This window comes from Lepidochelys kempii, chromosome 2 (genome assembly GCF_965140285.1).
Source record: "Lepidochelys kempii isolate rLepKem1 chromosome 2, rLepKem1.hap1, whole genome shotgun sequence".
Taxonomy (NCBI): Eukaryota; Metazoa; Chordata; order Testudines; family Cheloniidae; genus Lepidochelys; species Lepidochelys kempii.
Genome location: NC_136381.1, coordinates 199,312,537 through 199,333,232, shown reverse-complemented (window position 1 = coordinate 199,333,232; position 20,696 = coordinate 199,312,537). Strand labels below are relative to the sequence as shown.

The 20,696-nt window shown below is 41.8% G+C and overlaps 1 protein-coding gene across 7 annotated transcripts in view; it reads right to left on the bottom strand.

Moving 5' to 3' along the window:
* Positions 1-20,696, bottom strand: part of TOP2B (DNA topoisomerase II beta) — a 129,519-nt gene that overhangs the window by 40,730 nt on the left and 68,093 nt on the right. For all 7 annotated transcript variants that reach the window (XM_073333463.2, XM_073333460.2, XM_073333461.2 and 4 more), the window contains 5 exons: positions 8,593-8,694; positions 8,362-8,499; positions 6,166-6,304; positions 3,833-3,990; positions 3,281-3,406 (listed from right to left, as the gene is read on the bottom strand). In XM_073333463.2, the coding sequence (XP_073189564.1) occupies positions 3,281-3,406; positions 3,833-3,990; positions 6,166-6,304; positions 8,362-8,499; positions 8,593-8,694 (663 nt within the window). The remainder of the gene's footprint in view (positions 1-3,280; positions 3,407-3,832; positions 3,991-6,165; positions 6,305-8,361; positions 8,500-8,592; positions 8,695-20,696) is intronic.

The following is a 20,696-nucleotide window of genomic DNA, read 5'->3' as shown; positions in this document are numbered from 1 at the left end:
GCACTGGAACGTTTGGTCCTACTGCGCATATTACCCGACATGGAGAGAATTTTGAGCCTTGACTGAGCCGGCTTTCGCCGAAGCCGTAGCACATGCGACCAAGTTCTTGCGCTGACCACATTTGTTGAAAATGGCTTCCAGAGAAACTTGAAAACAGGCGCTGTTTTCATCACTCTAACAGCAGTGTACAATACGGTATGGCACACTGGTCTGCTTGTGAGGGTATCACGGGTCCTGCTACCTTGGGTCACAGGCGTCGTTGAACTGTTCCCCCGCGATAGGCAGTTCAGAGTCCATATGTGGGAGGAGACGAGTGCTTGGCGACGACAGAGCAATGGGTTATCCCAGGGCTCTGTGCTTTCGCCAACCCTGTTCAACCTTTACATCAATGACCTGCCAACAACAAAGTCACGGAAGTTCGTTTACGCAGATGACATCTGTTGCGGTACCCAGGCCCAGATGTTCCACGAGCTTGATGCCACCTTAAACCGGGACATGGCAAAGTTAGCCCACTACTATAAGACTTGGCGCCTTCAGCCAAACGTCATAAAAACAGTCTCCAGTTTGTTCCATCTTCATCACACCAGCACAACCTGGAAACTGAATGTTTATCTGAATGGTCAGAAGGTGAAGCATGAAGTAGAACCAGTATATCTAGCTGTGACCTTAGACTGCACACTGAGTTACCATGCCCACCTGAAGAAGACAGCAGCTAAAGTTAAGACGTGCAACAACCTTCTTAGCAAACTGGCAGGTTCATCATGCGGTGCTCGTGCTCAAACTCTGCGGACATCAGCTCTTGCCACCTCGTATTTGGTGGTGGAGTACTGTGCACCAGTATCGAGCCGATCATCACACATCAAACTGGTGGATACGCAGTTACATACCACTATGCGTATCATCTCCAGCACCCTGTGTCCAACTCCACTCCCATGGCTCTCAGTTCTGAGCAATATTGCTCCTCCTCATATCAGATGAGAGGTTGCCACTGGCAAGTTACTGGAGAAAGTACGTGCCAACTCAAGCCTGCCGCTGCATAATGACCTTTTTAAACCACCGGCTGCACCTCTGCCGTCACTCCACCCATTATGGTCTCATCCACCATGCCAGGATGTTAGGGCAGAAACACTCTGGTGAGAGGAATGGATATCTATTATAATCCCCAGCCAGTCCCTCGTCGCTGACCTCACAAGTTGCCCGCCTGGTTTTGACCTGCCCTGTCGCCAATGGTCTCTGTTAAACAGGTTCTGGACTGGGCAAGGTTTCTGTGCAGCCAACCAGTATTTCTGGGGCCTTCATGACAGCCCTTTGTGCAGCTGTGGCGCAACACAGACGATGACGCACATTGTCAATGAATGCCTACTGATTAGGTTCAGTGGTGGCCTAGAAGAACTGCATCATGCCACTGAAGATGCCATCGCTTGGCTAGACAACTATGCACACACTAAATAAATTGAAATCAAGCAAAGGAGTTCACTCAGTTGAGGACCCTACCTCTGGAATTTGTTCCCTGCAGCTATCTAACAGACAGATTGTCTCATAAAACAGCATAATCTAGTTGATATGGCACAAGTTTAGGAATCAAACACTCCTGAATTCTAATCCCCGTTCTATCACTTATTCACTGTGTGGCCTTGGGAAAATAACTAACGCCTACTTATTCAAAATTGTCTACTTTTGTGTGCATGTCCAACTTTAGACTCTGGAGCCTGATTTTCAGGGCCAATGAGAACCCACAACTAACTTCAATTAGTGTTGTGGTAGTTCAGCACCTTTGACAAAAATCAGATCAGGTGGACTTTTGAAATTTTGGATATCAGCTTCCCCCTCAGTTTCACATCTGTAAAATGGGGATAGTACATAGATACTTCAGAGGGGTATATGAGGATTGTTTGTGAAGTGTTTTCGAAAAGGGAGGTACTAATTATTATCAGTGAATTTCAAAACACAATGTATAAAAAACCTTGTTTGATTTAGTTTGTCTGCGTTTTGTTTTTATTATTCCTAACAAAAGGACACTGGTTTTAATACCAGTCATTTTGGAGAGGATCCATACAATATTTTCCCCTAACATTTATCTCTTTTTTTAAAAACGACACTACTAATAGTATATTTACTATCCCCTGAGCCACTTTCTACTGTCATTTCTCCTAAAACTTGGCCTTTGTCCCATTTTTTCCACTCGTGCCTCAACATATTTACGTGTGCTAGGTCAGATATGTTCTCATTCACACCAATGGAACAAAGATTTGAAATCAGATGGGTTGCTCTGGTATAGTAAAGCAGAATTTGGTTATCTGTTTGATACCTGTTGTAACCTATACAATGGTTATAGGGAGTAGGGGAATTTCCTCTTTGACATGGTCTTGGGAGGGGGAGTGTTAGCTCTCCTTTTTCCACGTCCTTTAGGAGACAGGTCCCTTCCTTTCGGGATGGCGGAGAGGGGTCTGTCGGAAGCTGCCTGCCATAATAGGGTGACAGGAGAAGTTTGCGAGCCAGTCTGAAATGGGACAGAGGGACTTCTCCATTAGGATGAGCTTCAGTTTAAGATCCCTGGCTTTCCTAGTCTGGGTCTTAAGATTGTGGCAATATGTGCACTTTTGGGGCACATGAGTTTCCCCCAGGCGCTGGACACACTGTGAGTGTCTGTCAGAAAGCGGAATTGCCTTGCGACAGGAGCGGCAGTTTTAAAGCCAGACGACCCTGGCATTCTGAGGAAAATAATGTCCCTTAAGGGGACGAAAGGAGAAAAAAGTTTTTGGTCCTTTTTTTTTTAAAATGAGGAGAAAAAGAAATAAAAGGTTCTTAACCAACTAAGCTAACTACACTAAACTACTTGACTAATCTAACTAAACTAAGTCTGAGGCGAGGAAGCGCACTGCTGGAGCTCCGACTCAGACCAAGGATGGGTGTGAAGGAACTGGGGGGCAAGGGGTCCGCACAGCTCCAGTTAACTGCCACTGCAGGCCTGAGACGGGGAGAGTGCATGTGCAGCCCAGCCAGGTACTGCTCTCAAAATTCTCCAACTCGAGGCACAGGGCACACAATCACCCAAAGTGAAGCACCCACAGGAACGCCACTCGAAGAAGAAACAGTAGTTATAGGGAAATCATCCCCCCAAAAAACATTAAGCAGTGGGGAGCTTCTCTGCACAGACTTGTGCCCTCCTTCTGCAAAGGCTAGGTAAAAGTGATACCTACAAAACTAGCAAAAATGAAAAACCAAAGACTCTAAAATATCTTAGTTTTGTGTTTTTTAAACCTGTATACCTCAAACTAACCTGATCAGTCATGATCATAATCTTTCCGTATCTCAGGGATTTTAGAGATTCTGGATCTTCATAGCTTTTCTTGTACTGCAGACCAACTATTTTGATAATGTTGTTGATTTCTGCATTTTCCATAATCTGTGTAAAAAGCAGAGATTCAGCACGGAGTAAAAAAGCACCATGAGTTGATACCCTGATATTTGTATAATATTACATCAGCTATACCAAAACCTCCCCATATTTAAGAGTCTCTTAGTTCAGGTGCTGTCCTTCATTACCCAATGTTGCCAACTCTTATTATTTTTACCACAACTTTTGCAATATTTTATAAATTCTGGAAGCCTCATCTCCAAATGTCATTTTATTAGGTGGGAATCTCAAATTTCAATAAAAAGTAACTCACATCTGCTGAGAATTTTTTGAAAATGTGAACTCTGAAAGCTCAAACATCAAATAAAGACACATTAAAAATCATTATTTTTAAAATTTCACAATTTTTAAGCCATTATATACACTGAAGCTGACAAGATTTTTTTAACGTTGGGGGTTGGCAGTACTGCTTACCTGCTTGTGAGAAGCTTCCCGAACATTGAGGATTTTACCCCTGAGTGGGAATACCCCATATCTGTCTCGTCCAATGACCCCTAAGCCAGATACAGCTAAAGATTTAGCAGAGTCTCCTTCTGTTAAAATCAACGTGCAGTCCAAAGAATGTTTGCCACCTGGGGAGGGGTGGGAAAGAGGCAGGAAAGAAAGCAAACCAGAAAATATGTTTGTACTAAATTACTGGTTTTCTCCCTAAACCAAAATGATAGATAATTCTTTAATACAGGGTGAGTTTCACTCAAAATGTGAGACCGTCCATACCACTTAAGCTCCACAGAGGGAGCAAAGCAACCTCCCCACCCACTCCTCCTTTGAGGAGGTCCTCATCCCAGCAATGGGCTGGTGTGGAGGGGAAGATGAATGCAATGGAAGAGGGTGGAGATGTCTCACACAAATCCAGGGACCTAAAACTCCTGCATAAGGAAAACAGAGGAGTACTGGCTGTTGTATCTTTGAGTGAATAGCCACTTCTGGGTGGTTGTCTTGCAGCCCTACACGGTCTACAAATGACATACACTTATATATGCATATATACACTAAAGATGGGTTTTTCATTCCCCCACCCATATACCTGCATAATTTTTATACAAGTAACTTCATCTTCCACTGGACTTCATTATGTCTGGTTCTCTCATACATGCAGAATCCACAAGTCTGGACTGGGTAACCACATGCAAAAGCACGCACACATGGAAGCTGCTCAATGGATCAAAGTATTGTTACCCCCTCTATCTTCTCTGGAACCAAGCCATAATTCAAGTGTTCTGCCTCCATCTGACAGAAGCAGAACAACAAGACAAGAATACTTGTTTGCCTAGGGAAAAGGCTAAGATTTGGGACTTCTCCACAAGCAGTTCTCATTCGTCCTAAAACATTAACGTATTAAAACAAGATGATTCTCTCTTGTTCCTCCCTCATTGCTAGGGCTGCAGACAGTCTATATATTCATAGGAATCCTTCCTGGAAGGAAAGCCAGATATTAGCTCCACTCTTCTGGAGCCTACTCCATTCTTCAAATACCAATGACCCTCTCAGAGGCTGGAGAAAATGACTATTTAATACTAAACCTCAAAAAAAGGCATATATAACTTCCTCAGAAAAGAAAGAAGTCTTGTGTTCTCCAGATTCCTCACAGTAATATGAGTCTCTCCCTGACTTAGCAGGTTGCCTTTTTGAAACTGATGATTTGAACAGTGGTATTTCAGAAACAAACAAGGCTCTGAAAATTTAAGAAATGGACTTTAAGAGTATGTCTACATTGCAATTAGAAACCGACAGCTGGCCTGTGCCAGCTGACTCAGACTTGTGGGGCTCAGGCTAAGGGGCTGTTTAATTGTGGTGTTGACATTCAGGCTTAGGCTGCAGCACAAGTTCTGGGACACTCCCATCTTGCAGGGTTCTAAAACCTGGACTCGAACCCGAGCCCTGATGTCACTGCAATTAAACAGCCCCTTAGCCTGAGCCCCAGAAACCGCAGGTTTTTAATTGGGTTGTGGACATATCCTACATTCTCAGAAAACCCCATATGCAAATGAAAACCCTTAAAATGAAAATGCTTAAAGAGGGCTACTCCTTTCAAATTCTTAATTTTTGGAAGCTAAAGTGTATGCAAAATGGTTTTCTTCCTGGTGCAAAGAGATCAGTTATCAAATTATACTAAATGCCCAAAGGTCAGACTGTTTCTCTGTCCCTAAGATCTCATCCCTACCTAAAAAACACTAATCCCAGGTGATGGAACAGTTTCTCCCCAGGTTTCTGTGGCTAAAAAACTAGAAAATGTTCAGAAAAGATTACAAAGCCTCCTCAGCTGTCTTACATGGTGCTACCTAATCATAATGAATTATTATTTCTATATATTCAGTGAATATTGACATATATTATAAAAAACCTAACAGAATATTGGACACACTACTTATTGTGATGTACCTCTCTAAATAAAAACCAGACCCTAAGTCAGAACTATTAACTCCTTACTGTAAAGTATCTGGTAGTCTTAGCATCAGACTGACAGCTACAACACTAAGGGGTTCACCTTTCTTTCACTGATCATTAAAAATTTGCATAGAGAAGTATGCAGTTCAAGATGATAAAGTCTGAACAGAAATATACTTTGAATAGTTTGAACAGTTAAAGGTTGAACAGAAATATATCATTAACATAACAATAAACTATCTTAAACTTGTGTACAACAGATTTAGAGCTTCTAACAGTGATTTAACAATTGTTGATAACATTAAAGATATAAACATAATAAACTTCTTGGCATGAAGTAATCATATTAAAGCTCTTACCAGCATCATTAGCATCATCTAGTTTTGGAATGCCCTTGATTTTACTGTGCTTCACTGATGAACATTTTTTGTTCAGCTGAGTCTGTGCCTTGAATTTGACCCAGTTCAGAATACTCTCTACGATACCACAATTAGAGGCCTATAAATGATAGATTAGAGTTGTGCATGAGCACAGAAGTAGAGCTTCACACACTAACTTAAAATAATACAGTAAAATGTAAGAATCCAATCTAAGATCCATCAGTGGTTTTCAAATTCCCCTAAACAATTTCAAAAAAGCATGATTTAAAAAATATTTAAGCAACTAACACTATATGTACATTAGCATCCAAACAACCCCCAACCTACCCTATGTATTCCTTTCTTTTATTTTATATCCCCCACATGTTTGTTATTATGCTTCTCCCTAATTCCTGCTTCCCTTCCCCACGTCTTTATTAGTATTTTGTCTAGGAGTTCTCTATTAAATTGTAAACTTTTAAAGTAAGGGACCTGTCTTATACTAGGTTTATGAAATGCATAGCACATTTTAGGTACCATGATCCTGATTCTATTTACACCAAGGCCAGTTTACACCTCTCCAGCAGTGAGCTACATTTACACGCACTTTAAAGACCCCTTTATATGTTCAGAATGGTATAAAATGGCCTGAGTATAAATGAGAATTGGGCCCTATATCAGCAAACCACCAGAACTCTACCCAGGAATTCTATACCAATGCAAGACAAATTTATGCAGCATGAGTAACACATTTCTATAGCAAATATTTCCACATAGTAACTAGTTGGAGAGATAATTTCACGTCAAAAGAAACCACCACTGGATGCAAATACCACGTGCTTTGGCTTTTCACTATTCCCTCGTCATAAAAAATTCACTGGTTAGCGATTTCACTGCACATTTAATACCCTTAAATATAAAATGCACACTTCTAGCAAAGAGTACACACACTGCAAATAAAAAAAAATACTGCCAGAAAGAAAAGACATAATAAAGTGCAATTCTGGAGGTTGCATCCAGTCTCACATTATTATGATTTATTGCTTTTCCCTTACGTACTAAAAGGTTAGAAAAATGCGGCTGATTCCATGTGATGAAACTAGGTGTTTTTTTTTTTAATTTGTTATTAAGGCAAAGTTATAAAAAAAAATCTTAACATACTACGTTGTATATTACCTATTCAACATCAAGTTAATCTTCAAAGAACCTGGCTAATGATTCTGGCCTGCTGGGTGGGAGGCCTTTCTCCTCTGAATTTGATAAAAAAAGGTAGCCAAATTTCTAAATACCTTCCTCTTTTTGGAGCTTCTCTTGTGTACACACTTGGCTATGGTATAGTTTAATACAGTACAGTATAGTTTAATACTGTCCTTGTAATGGAAGAGCTTTCACAACAAGTCTGGAACTAGTATTTTAAGACCAAGAAGTTGCATTTTTTTATTTATTCAGTGTAAATCTGTTTGATGTTAGGAGTACAAGCTGTAAATCTCCTACTCACATGCTGTTACATTTCCATTTAGGTTACTGGCACTAAAGAGGACGCAGTTGAATGAATTCTGGCTGAAATTTAATTCTACTTTTTCTTATTTAATAGAGCCTCATAAAGAGGCACCGGTGAGGGGGAACCTGCATTTACACCACTGCATCTGTTTAAAAAGGCTTTACCTGAACTGTCTGAATTAAAACATAAACCCGTATTTTCAAATTATATTACTGGAGGAGAGTATATATTTTTGAATGGCATATTAATAGTTATATGTTACTTGATTCACAGAAGAAAAGACAAGTTCTTCTATGCACCCTTTGCTAAATAGTATAAGACACATTTTAAAGGACAAATTAGCGAAGATAATAATCCTCAACTCAAAAGGTACTGTTACAACCAAAATTGGAAAATGCCTGCCTTTGGATTAGAAATTTACTAGCATAAATAGTATGTAATCTACCATAGGCGGGTGAGCCATGGAAATGAAATGAAATCGGGCAAGGGCACAGTGCAGCCTATTGCCTCCACTACTCAGACTAGAAGGGCAGCAGAAATTCTTCCATGCCATTTGCAGTTTGTTGAAGTCTCTGGATTCATAAAAATGCAGATTCTATAACCCAATTAATCTTGTACTTTCATTTGGGAGCACATGAAAACCTGATCCAGCATGGAATTCCTGTGTTCCCATCATAAAATCATATCATACTTACTGCTTTGAAAAATTTCTCTGATAACTGGCACTTGGACCCAAAACTTTTAGGCTGAAGGGTCATGTTTTCCTTTGTCTGAGAATCAAAAGTTGGATTTTCTATCAGGCAATTCACAAAAACCCATATATGATTCTTCACCTGTTGAAAAAACAGAGAAATCAATTCACTTATCAAAACTGTTGCCTCCATTCTTTTTCAGTATTTGTTTTTAATATACATGAAACTACTTGCCTGAAATGGTTTCACTGAAACTCCAGCTTTGTTTTTCTTCTTCACCACCTCTATCAATTTACCAACAATCTGATCCACTACATAATCAACATGCCTACCACCCTTAATGAAAAAAAAAAGAAAAAGAAAACCACTGAAATTCCAAACATCTTGCAATTGTGTTACCAAAAATTACTGTATTCATGTTGAGGTTGAATAAACTATATACAGTATGCCATCACTTATTCAAGAATATTTATCATTATATTATAATGTAATGCTAGAAAAATTGGTTTAAAGCTTTTATTATACCATATAGTAGTCATCATCTGTGTGGATGCACAGATGCAGTCTAAGGCAAAAGGAGCTTTATCTTTTGCACACTCTGCGCAATGGCAGTCCACAAATATAATCCATGACTTCACAATATAGGAGCATGCATGCCATCCCTGTTTGCCTGACAGCTCTGAAGACAGCTCAGAGACCCTGAAGATCAGTAATGGTATATACAACTCCACATGACCCTCAGCAGGGACCTTTGCCTAACAGGCAAAACTGGTTTTAGCATATGTTAACACAAGCATGAGAGAGTGTGTTCTTTCTCATCAAGTCAAATTCTTCTCATTGCAGGGATTTAGGCCCAGATCCACAAAGGCAGTTAAGCTCCTAACTTCTACTGAAACTTTTGTAGATCCAGGCCTGAGTGTATAAAATCTGGCCTGCACGCGCATCCTCAGATTTACACCATCCATCACTATCCCTTCCTTCACCTATGCAATCCATCTCTGTTTTTCTTAGCAGAACTTCTAAAACACTCCTGAAAAACACTGACAGCTATTTGTGTGCTGCTAATTTGAAGCAAAACCTTTTCCTTACTACTCTGTGCCTTATATTAGTACTTAGGAGGAGGAGCAGACCAGTAATGACCTAGCAGAGGATCCAAGAAACATCCCACCAGCACAGAGCAGGAGGACTTGGGGAAGGTCAGCAGCCTTCTTACCACTGCTCAGGCGCTACACGTACTCCTTATTCAATGTCTGCTGCTATGGCACCATAGACTCAGGGGTAGAGTTACTATATTTGAACATTCAAAAAAGAGGACACTCCAAGGGGGTTGGGGGGGGTATTTGCTCACGCCCCCCCATCCCAACTCCACCCCTTCCCCGCCCCCATTCCAACCCCTTCTCCAAAGTCCCCGCCCCAACTCCGCCCCCTCCCTGCCCCATTGAACCCCTTCCCCAAATCCCCACCCCAGCCCCACCCCCTCCCCTGAGCACGCCGCATTCCCCTTCTTCCCCCCTCCCTCCCAGCTGTGTGAAACAGCTGTTTTGCGGTACAAGCGCTGGGAGCTAGGGGGAAAAAGCGGGCACTCTCTTGAGTGATCAACATTCACTTTCTTTCTCAAATGGTCAACATTCACTCTCTTTCTTGAATGATCAACCTTTCTTTGGGGAAAAATAATAATGGCAAAATCCTGGACATTTTTAGATATTTAAAAATTCCTCCCGAACGACGATTTAAGAACCAAAAAGCCGGACATGTTGGGAAAATACGGACGTATGGTAACCCCACACAGGAGGGCATATACCTCACCATATCACAAAAGCCAGCTGACTTACCCGCTCTTGGGACAATGGAGCAGTTAATTTTGGGTGCATTAGCATGCAACCATTTGTCTAGCACTCAATAGCAGTCAGTTGGAATCCTGTCCATATACTGCCTGGATACAGGAGAAAAGGAAAGTGGTTCTCTGTACCCTAGAAAAACCTGAGTGTCTCTGGATTTAAGTTTAGAAGTGTGTGCAACAAGAGTGATGTAGTGGTGGGAGTCTGCTATACACCACCGGACCAGGGGGATGAGGTAGATGAGGCTTTCTTCTGGCAGCTCACGGAAGCTACTAGATCGCATGCCCTGATTCTCATGGGTGACTTTAATTTTCCTGATATCTGCTGGGAGAGCAATACAGCAGTGCATAGACAATCCAGGAAGTTTTTGGAAAGCGTAGGGGACAATTTCCTGGAGCAAGTGCTAGAGGAGCCAACTAGGGGGGGCGCTTTTCTTGATCTGCTGCTCACAAACCGGGTAGAATTAGTGGGGGAAGCAAACGTGGATGGGAATCTGGGAGGCAGTGACCATGAGTTGGTTGAGTTCAGGATCCTGACGCAGGGAAGAAAGGTAAGCAGCAGGATACGGACCCTGGACTTCAGGAAAGCAGACTTCGACTCCCTCAGGGAACAGATGGCCAGGATCCCCTGGGGGACTAACATGAAGGGGAAAGGAGTCCAGGAGAGCTGGCTGTATTTCAAGGAATCCCTGTTGAGGTTACAGGGACAAACCATCCCGATGAGTCGAAAGAATAGTAAATATGGCAGGCGACCAGCTTGGCTTAATGGTGAAAACTTAGCGGATCTTAAACATAAAAAAGAAGCTTACAAGAAGTGGAAGGTTGGACATATGACCAGGGAAGAGTATAAAAATATTGCTCGGGCATGTAGGAATGATATCAGGAGGGCCAAATCGCACCTGGAGCTGCAGCTAGCAAGAGATGTCAAGAGTAACAAGAAGGGTTTCTTCAGGTATGTTGGCAACAAGAAGAAAGCCAAGGAAAGTGTGGGCCCCTTACTGAATGAGGGAGGCAACCTACTGACAGAGGATGTGGAAAAAGCTAATGTACTCAATGCTTTTTTTGCCTCTGTCTTCACTAACAAGGTCAGCTCCCAGACTGCTGCGCTGGGCATCACAAAATGGGGAAGAGATGGCCAGCCCTCTGTGGAGATAGAGGTGGTTAGGGACTATTTAGAAAAGCTGGACGTGCACAAGTCCATGGGGCCGGACGAGTTGCACCCGAGAGTGCTGAAGGAATTGGCAGCTGTGATTGCAGAGCCATTGGCCATTATCTTTGAAAACTCGTGGCGAACGGGGGAAGTCCCGGATGACTGGAAAAAGGCTAATGTAGTGCCAATCTTTAAAAAAGGGAAGAAGGAGGATCCTGGGAACTACAGGCCAGTCAGCCTCACCTCAGTCCCTGGAAAAATCATGGAGCAGGTCCTCAAAGAATCAATCCTGAAGCGCTTGCATGAGAGGAAAATGATCAGGAACAGCCAGCATGGATTCACCAAGGGAAGGTCATGCCTGACTAATCTAATCGCCTTTTATGATGAGATTACTGGTTCTGTGGATGAAGGGAAAGCAATGGATGTATTGTTTCTTGACTTTAGCAAAGCTTTTGACACGGTCTCCCACAGTATTCTTGTCAGCAAGTTAAAGAAGTATGGGCTGGATGAATGCACTATAAGGTGGGTAGAAAGCTGGCTAGATTGTCGGGCTCAACGGGTAGTGATCAATGGCTCCATGTCTAGTTGGCAGCCGGTGTCAAGTGGAGTGCCCCAGGGGTCGGTCCTGGGGCCGGTTTTGTTCAATATCTTCATAAATGATCTGGAGGATGGTGTAGATTGCACTCTCAGCAAATTTGCGGATGATACTCAACTGGGAGGAGTGGTAGATACGCTGGAGGGGAGGGATAGGATACAGAAGGACCTAGACAAATTGGAGGATTGGGCCAAAAGAAATCTGATGTGGTTCAATAAGGATAAGTGCAGGGTCCTGCACTTAGGACGGAAGAATCCAATGCACCGCTACAGAGTAGGGGCCGAATGGCTAGGCAGCAGTTCTGCGGAAAAGGACCTAGGGGTGACAGTGGATGAGAAGCTGGATATGAGTCAGCAGTGTGCCCTTGTTGCCAAGAAGGCCAATGGCATTTTGGGATGTATAAGTAGGGGCATAGCGAGCAGATCGAGGGACATGATCGTTCCCCTCTATTCGACATTGGTGAGGCCTCATCTGGAGTACTGTGTCCAGTTTTGGGCCCCACACTACAAGAAGGATGTGGATAAATTGGAGAGAGTCCAGCGAAGGGCAACAAAAATGATTAGGGGTCTAGAACACATGACTTATGAGGAGAGGCTGAGGGAGCTGGGATTGTTTAGTCTGCAGAAGAGAAGAACGAGGGGGGATTTGATAGCTGCTTTCAACTACCTGAAAGGGGGTTCCAAAGAGGATGGCTCTAGACTGTTCTCAATGGTAGCAGATGACAGAACAAGGAGTAATGGTCTCAAGTTGCGAGGGGGGGAGGTTTAGATTGGATATTAGGAAAAACTTTTTCACTATGAGGGTGGTGAAACACTGGAATGCGTTACCTAGGGAGGTGGTAGAATCTCCTTCCTTAGAGGTTTTTAAGGTCAGGCTTGACAAAGCCCTGGCTGGGATGATTTAACTGGGAATTGGTCCTGCTTCAAGCAGCGGGTTGGACTAGAGGTCTGGGGTCCCTTCCAACCCTGATATTCTATGATTCTATGATTCTAACCCTCTACCCCATCCAAACACATCAATGCAAGACCAAACAGGATTTTTTCTTTATTCCACCACAAAAGCTGAGAGTGCAGAATCCACAATGCCTGTCAGCTCCCCCCTGTCCACAAATGGTAGCTCACAAAGCTTGTTCTTCTTCCTTATAGAGAATTCTTCAATTAGCTACTCTGACTTCAGATGGGCCAGAATTATTATTTTACATTAATGAACTGAGACAACGTATTTAACTCCCAACTAAGATTTCTACCTTCCAACCTTGGTACAATGGAAACTGAATATAGGACACCGTCTACATCCCAAAACTTCGGAGAAGTTCAAACAGAAAGAATACTCAGCTACCATTTGTATATCACTAAATAAACGCTATACTGTACCACTAAAAAAAAACAAATCTATAAGATGTAGGATCAGACACACCCATTTGGAATTAAACTGGTTAGGGATATAAAGGCAATTCACACAAGCTTTATGCAGGAAAAAAAAATCAAATTACACCCTAACAGTGATTGTCCTTAAAAAGAGGCACATGAAAGAAATATGATAGATATAAGATATATACTAAAATAGATAACTATAATTAAAATAAAACCACCACAAAGAGCGAGTCAGTAAAAAAATATTCTTATCCATCAGGTAAGAAAAACTGTCCATTATCTGGGAGAACAAATTTAGTCTGTTAGATGGGTTCTACATGTTCTCTTAACACAGTAGGACAGAATTATTTTACCAAACACTGCATGTGCAGCAACATATGTATTTATTCTATTTCAGATAACGTCTAATTAAAGCATGCGTGGAGGACCACACAGGAGCTCTGCAGATTTGTTCTAGGAAAATATTGCCTCAGCCCTACTCCAAACAGCGAGCCCTAACCCTTGTAAGCATCACAGTACCAGAGTTACTGCTTATGGCGTGCAGTACATGCAGGCACGCATCCTGCAGGTCTGCAATAGTAAATAGTTCCCTGAGACAATAGTTAGTAAGACTGATTAAACAGATTCATCACCATCAGTTTGAACAGTTCAAGTCCAAGATAGGACAATCTCCCCATAGAGTGAATGAGAATCTTTATCTAGGAGGAACATCATTCTTCTTATGGCAAAGAGGTGCTGGGCTATTTTTCATGCCCTGGATATCTTTTCTGGGAGTTGTGAGGAGGGATTGGAGAATGGGGAAGCTCGTAGAAGTATGTAGTAACCATCTGCAACAACCAATATTCTCTATAATAAGGAGCCTGTACTTTGCAGCCTTGCAGGATGATCCTCTCATCTTGTAAGTATGGTAAATCTCTTATTTCCATTGCTCATAAAAAGGGGATGAATACCTGAAGTTAGGTTTGGGGAAAGAGTAAAACCTGCAGGTTGAGGCTTCCATCCACGCACCCATTAAATGGAGGTCATGAGAGATTTTATTCTTTAAGTCTTAAGTGCTTGATTTAAGGGTTCCCCAAACAGATGTCTGCTGCCATAGGGAAGTTGTATTTTGCTGAAAATTCTCCTCCAGATCAGGATCTCTGTCTAAGTGCACCGTAGGCTAGAACTAGCATAGCCTCTAATCAAGTTGAACCGGACAGATTCATGCAGTACCGGTCCCAGAATATTAGAGAGACAAGGTGGATGAGGTAATATATTTTACTGGACCAATTTTTGTTGGTGAGAGAGACAAGCTTTCAAGCCATACAGAGCTCTCTGAAGAACTCCATGTGTCCCGAAAGCGTGTTTCTCTCACCAACAGAAATTGGTCCAATAAAAGATTTTACCTCACCCACCTTGTCTTTTTAATAGATTCATGGTAGCCATTGTCCAAATATTCTGACATCTTATCTAACAATATGAAAATCCTTCTGGGAGGGTGGGAGACTTTTATGTAGTATTGGAAAGCTGGTGAACAGAAACCTTCAGCCAAGAATAGAATTTATGGAAGCACTTCAAAAGGCCATTTGTTTGACTAGGATCTCAGGGGATGATGCCAATCTTTATCAGGAGAGAGCATATCTTCATCTTTTCAATAACTAAACTGTAGAATTATACTCTTGTTGATTTGTTTAGAGTTTGCTCCAGGTTCCCTTGTCTTGGAGTTATGATTGTTTGGGTTAGACAAACTGCTGGAAAATTCTGGAAGGACAGCTGTAAAGTTTTTTTACAGACTAAGAAATATAAAAGCCAGGAGAACCAAAAAAGAATAACCCAAAAGAGGGGCTCAGCTTGGCTGCTCTGTGTCTTTGCTTTTGTTAGATTTGTATTGTGCATGTCTTTTTTCTTTTTTTTATTTTACACCCCAAATTGTAGGTGTCAAGCCCACTGAATCTCAGGCCAGAGTGTTTCTTGGATGTTGGCACCGTATCTCAACTGGTTCCAGGATTTAGTTTTGCCTCCTCACACGACACTGTCTTCACTAGTTCCTATCTCTAAGAGAGAGAGGAAACTTCATTAAGCCTTGAGCCTATGTTTCCAAACCACGCCTTCCAACTTGTCCTAAACAACTTGGACCAGAGACTGCCTCCCTGAGGAGAAATCCATGACTTCATCCTGAAACTGACAATAGTCAACCAAAACTGTAGAGGAGGATCTATTCTTTTCCTTTTCCTTTCTTATATCTTTTTTTGTATGTATTTATTTGTTTGTCTGAATTTGTTGGGGAAAATTACTAAACAAAATTCTTACTTTCATAAGTAACATTCTATCATTTAAAGTAAACAAGTTAAAACAATGCTGGTTTTGTAACTTGCAATTTTTTTGGACACTTAGGGTAACAACGTAGAAGTGTTAACAACCAAGACCATTAAAAAGAATCCTAGCACACCATGCTAGCTGTGGGGTATAAAAACAATATTTAAATAATTCTTATCACTATGCCAGGTGAAATTAGAATAAAGTACAACCCACATATCAACATTTGTTTCTGTACAGTTAGGAAAAGGGAACAGCATCATCTGGCTGGTTCTCAAACTTATATAACAGCTCTGCCTCATCTGAGGAAAGAAGGATTAGCTTCAGCAAGTAAATAATACTTCAGAATAAGAGATAAATCTTGAAGTGCAAAACACCAAAGCTAATCACCAAGTTCATCCTGAAGGTTTCACAGAAATCAGGTTCAGATAAGTATATCTGTCAAACCGATTGGAGAGAAAAGAAAAGTAACTGAAAGGACAGAAAGCAAACTCCTCTGCATCAACTGTTTGCAGTTTGTTTAAAGGCTCAGTATCAGACTGGAGAGAAGGAGGAGGACAACTTAGCCCTGATTGGCGAGTCTGAAGAAGCTTAATATTGGCCGTCTCTTTAATTTATTTTTAGCCTTCCAATTATCCAGCTAAACTCTGGCAGGTACAAACTCATTGGTCAAAAGAACACATAAGTCTGGGAGAAAAGGGGAGACTTCATTCATACCTCAACGTCTGAATATGTTTTAAAGGTCTCTGGAGCATGCCTAGGGCTCTTCAACTGCTCAGCGGATCCTCTCCAGTTGCCATTGTGGCTAAGAGGCTCATCATTACCTCAAACACCATCAACAACCACAATGATTACAAAGTTTCATGCAAGAAGCAGAGAGACTACATCACACAATAGCACCCCTCGAGGCATTTACTGATTTTCTTATTAGCATTCCACAATTTTTCAATCATTTAAGTGGGTCACAGGCCTAACTAAAATCAGAGTAAGTGAGGCAAAAATGAACGTTTAGAAATGAAGAATGAGAGCAAAACATTCATGCTGTTTACTCTCCGCAAAACAGTGTATAACTAAGAAAGCTGACAGGAGTTTTGAGACAATCTCTACTGGTGCTCCAAAACTGTATGCCTGGTCAAGGTTGTATTAAACAAAACCCCATCTAGACAGAGAAGAACTTTGTCTACTTGGAAAAATTCTTTACCAAAAGCACTGAAACAGATAAAACATATAGCAATGTCTTTAAAATCAAGGGAGGTGAGGTGGGGATGAAAGTTGAATCTAAAATGTGAATACAAGAACTTTTAAAAATAAATATTTTGGTTTAGTACTACTTGATCATAATTCACATAAAAAAATGTGTTTGAATATAGTGATTGTGAAATTTTCCACGCTGACAATACTGTAGATTGAAATCCTCAGTTATTACAAAAAAGGTGCAAGGAAAGCAGAAATGTAAGCTTCCCTTCTGCAGCTGACTAATGTGCCTCTAACTCAGTGCCCACTAACTCTGCAAGGGTGAATCATCTCTATTGTAGATATGTACAACAACAGATATTCGGTGTTTTGTAACATACTAAATCAAGGTCCCTACCTCAAAAAGTTTACAATCTAACAAACATTAAAATAAATACAACAGTTAAGTTGTATAGAGACATCATTGATGAGTAGACCAATGAAAGCACACTTTCCTGCTTCAAAGAACACAGGGAATTTGATTGCAACATTTTAAACACAGGAAGTCAGTGACGGGATTGGAGAAGCGGTAATGTAACGCCCCTACTCTACTTGCGCTACATTGATGACATCATCATCTGGACCCCTGGGAAAGAGGCCCTTGAGGAATTCCACCAGGATTTCAACAATTTCCACCCCACCATCAACCTCAGCCTGGACCAGTCCACACAAGAGGTCCACTTCCTAGACACTACAATGCTAATAAGCGATGGTCACATAAACACCACCCTATCCCGGAAACCTACTGACCACTATACTTACTACATGCCTACAGCTTTCATCCAGACCACATCACATGATCTTGCACTTAGGACGGAAGAATCCAATGCACCGCTACAGACTAGGGACCGAATGGCTAGGCAGCAGTTCTGCGGAAAAGGACCTAGGGGTGACAGTGGATGAGAAGCTGGATATGAGTCAACAGTGTGCCCTTGTTGCCAAGAAGGCCAATGGCATTTTGGGATGTATAAGTAGGGGCATAGCCAGCAGATCGAGGGACATGATCGTTCCCCTCTATTAGACATTGGTGAGGCCTCATATGGAGTATTGTGTCCAGTTTTGGGCCCCCCACTACAAGAAGGATGTGGAAAAATTGGAGAGAGTCCAGCGAAGGGCAACAAAAATTATTAGGGGTCTGGAACACATGACTTATGAGGAGAGGCTGAGGGAACTGGAATTGTTTAGTCTGCAGAAGAGAAGAATGAGGGGGGATTTGATAGCTGCTTTCAACTAGCTGAGACGTGGTTCCAAAGAGGATGGTTCTAGACTATTCTCAGTGGTAGAAGATGACAGGACAAGGAGTAATGGTTTCAAGTTGCAGTGGGGGAGGTTTAGGTTGGATATTAGGAAAAACTTTTTCACTAGGAGGGTGGTGAAACACTGGAATGCGTTACCTCGGGAGGTGGTAGAATCTCCTTCCTTAGAAGTTTTTAAGGTCAGGCTTGACAAAGCCCAGGCTGGGATGATTTAATTGGGGACTGGTCCTGCTTTGAGCAGGGGGTTGGACTAGATGACCTCCTGAGGTCCCTTCCAACCCTGATATTCTATGATTCTATCCATTGTCTACAGCCAAGCTCTAAGATACAACCTCATTTGCTCCGATCCCTCGGACAGAGACAAACACCTATAGGATCTCTATCAAGCGTTCTTAAAACTACAGTACCCATCTGCTGAAGTGAAGAAATGGATTGACAGAGCCAGAAGGGTACCCAGAAGTCACCTACTACAAGACAGGCCCAACAAAGAAAGTAACAGAACACCACTAGCCATCATCTACAGCTCCCAACTAAAACCTCTCCAACGCATCATCAAGGATCTACAACCTACCCTGAAGGACGATCCCTCACTCTCACAGACCTTGGGAGACAGGCCAATCCTCGCTTACAGACAGCCCCCAACCTGAAGCAAATACTCACCAGCAACTACACACCACACAACAGGAACCAAACCCTGCAACAAACTCTGACGCCAACTCTGTCCACATATCTATTCAAAGGACACCATCATAGGACCTAACCACATCAGCCACACCATGAGGGGCTCGTTCACCTGCACATCTACCAATATAATATATGCCATCATGTGCCAGTAATGCCCCTCTGCCACGTACATTGGCCAAACCGGACAGTCTCTACACAAAAGAATAAATGGACACAAATCTGACATCAGGAATCATACATTCAAAAACCAGTAAGCGAACACTTCAATCTCCCTGGTCACCAAATAACAGACCTAAAAGTGGCAATTCTTCAACAAAAAAACTTCAAAAACAGACTCCAACATGAAACTGCAGAACTGGAATTAATCTGCAAACTGGACACCATCAAATTAGGCCTGAATAAAGACTGGGAGTGGCTGGGTCATTACAAAATCTAATTTCCCCCTACTTTTACTCACACCTTCTTATGAACTGTTTGAAATGGGCCACTCTCATTACCACTATAAAAGTGAGTTTTCCTCCCTTGGTATCCTACTGTTAATTGAATTGTCTCGTTAGACTGACCTCCCAATTGGTAAGGCAACTCCCATCTTTTCATGGGCTGTGTATTTATACCTGCTACTGTATTTTCCACTCCATGCATCTGATGAAGTGGGTTCTAGCTCATGGAAGCTTATGCCCAACTAAATTTGTTAGTCTCTAAGGTGCCACAAGGACTCCTTGTTGTTTTTGCTAATACAGACTAACATGGCTACCACCCTGAAAGAAATAGTAGCTGTGTTTTGAAAGTACTGTAGGGGAAAGAAATTAAAAGAAAGAAGGCCACAGAAGAGAAGGGTACAGTAACAATGGCAAGAAATGATTAAGGAGTGACCAAAGGTTTTACTATAAGGGATGGACGTTGATGATATCAGAGAAAGAAATGGCTGGATTTAGTGTGAGACAAGATATGGTGGAAGATGATAGGTCAGTATCCATTCCCATTCAGTCCTTGATCTCTGCTGAAACTGCAGGTAACTGTTTCAATTAGTTCCACTACTCAGTCTGGACCTTTTGATATGAACACCTGAACTGAACTGAGGCCACCAAACTCACTCAACAGAGACTCATAAAAGTCATAAAACAGAGAGGTCATAAAACAGCCATAAGACGATAATGACTTTTGGTCATTATCAAACTGGGCTGGCAACCTAGATGTCAAGGAATCGATATACATTACCAATCCTCTGGGCCATCTAGTTCCCCTTTCATTTGATATGATAATTTATCTCAGGAGAAGTAGGAACACAGAAATTTGAAATGTGTACTCTATTTGACACGATTCTGTAAAAGAGAAGAGTAATGGGAACATTTACTCTAAGACTATGCCTACACTTGAAGATGGAGGTATGATTCCCAGCTTGAGCAGACATACTCACGCTACCAGTCAGAGCTAGCATACTAAAAACAGAATGTAGCTGAGTCAGTCTGAGCAGTAGGAGGGGCAAGCCATCCCAAGTACATAAGTAGTGTCTCAGAATAGCATGCACACTGGGTGTCTAACCTTTCCCACTGTTCGTGCTATCTCAGTTACATTCTATTTACATACATGCTAGTTCAATGAGAACTAGTGCGAATATGTCTCCTAAAGCTGGGAATCACACCCTCAAGTTGAAGTGCAGACATACCCTAAGGCTCCAATCCTGCCATCTGGCCAAGTCAGGCAGATTGCTGCATCCATTCAGCCTCTCAACTTAACTAGTAACATGAACCAACCATACTTTTCAAAAAGTAAAAATAGTGATTTTTTAAAAAAAAAAATCTATCCATTATTTGTTACTTTCTAAAACACTAGACTCCAGTTTTATTCACAGTAAGAAAGTACTACCTCTCTAACAATGCAGGATAGTTCAATTTACTGAAATTTAAATTTGTGC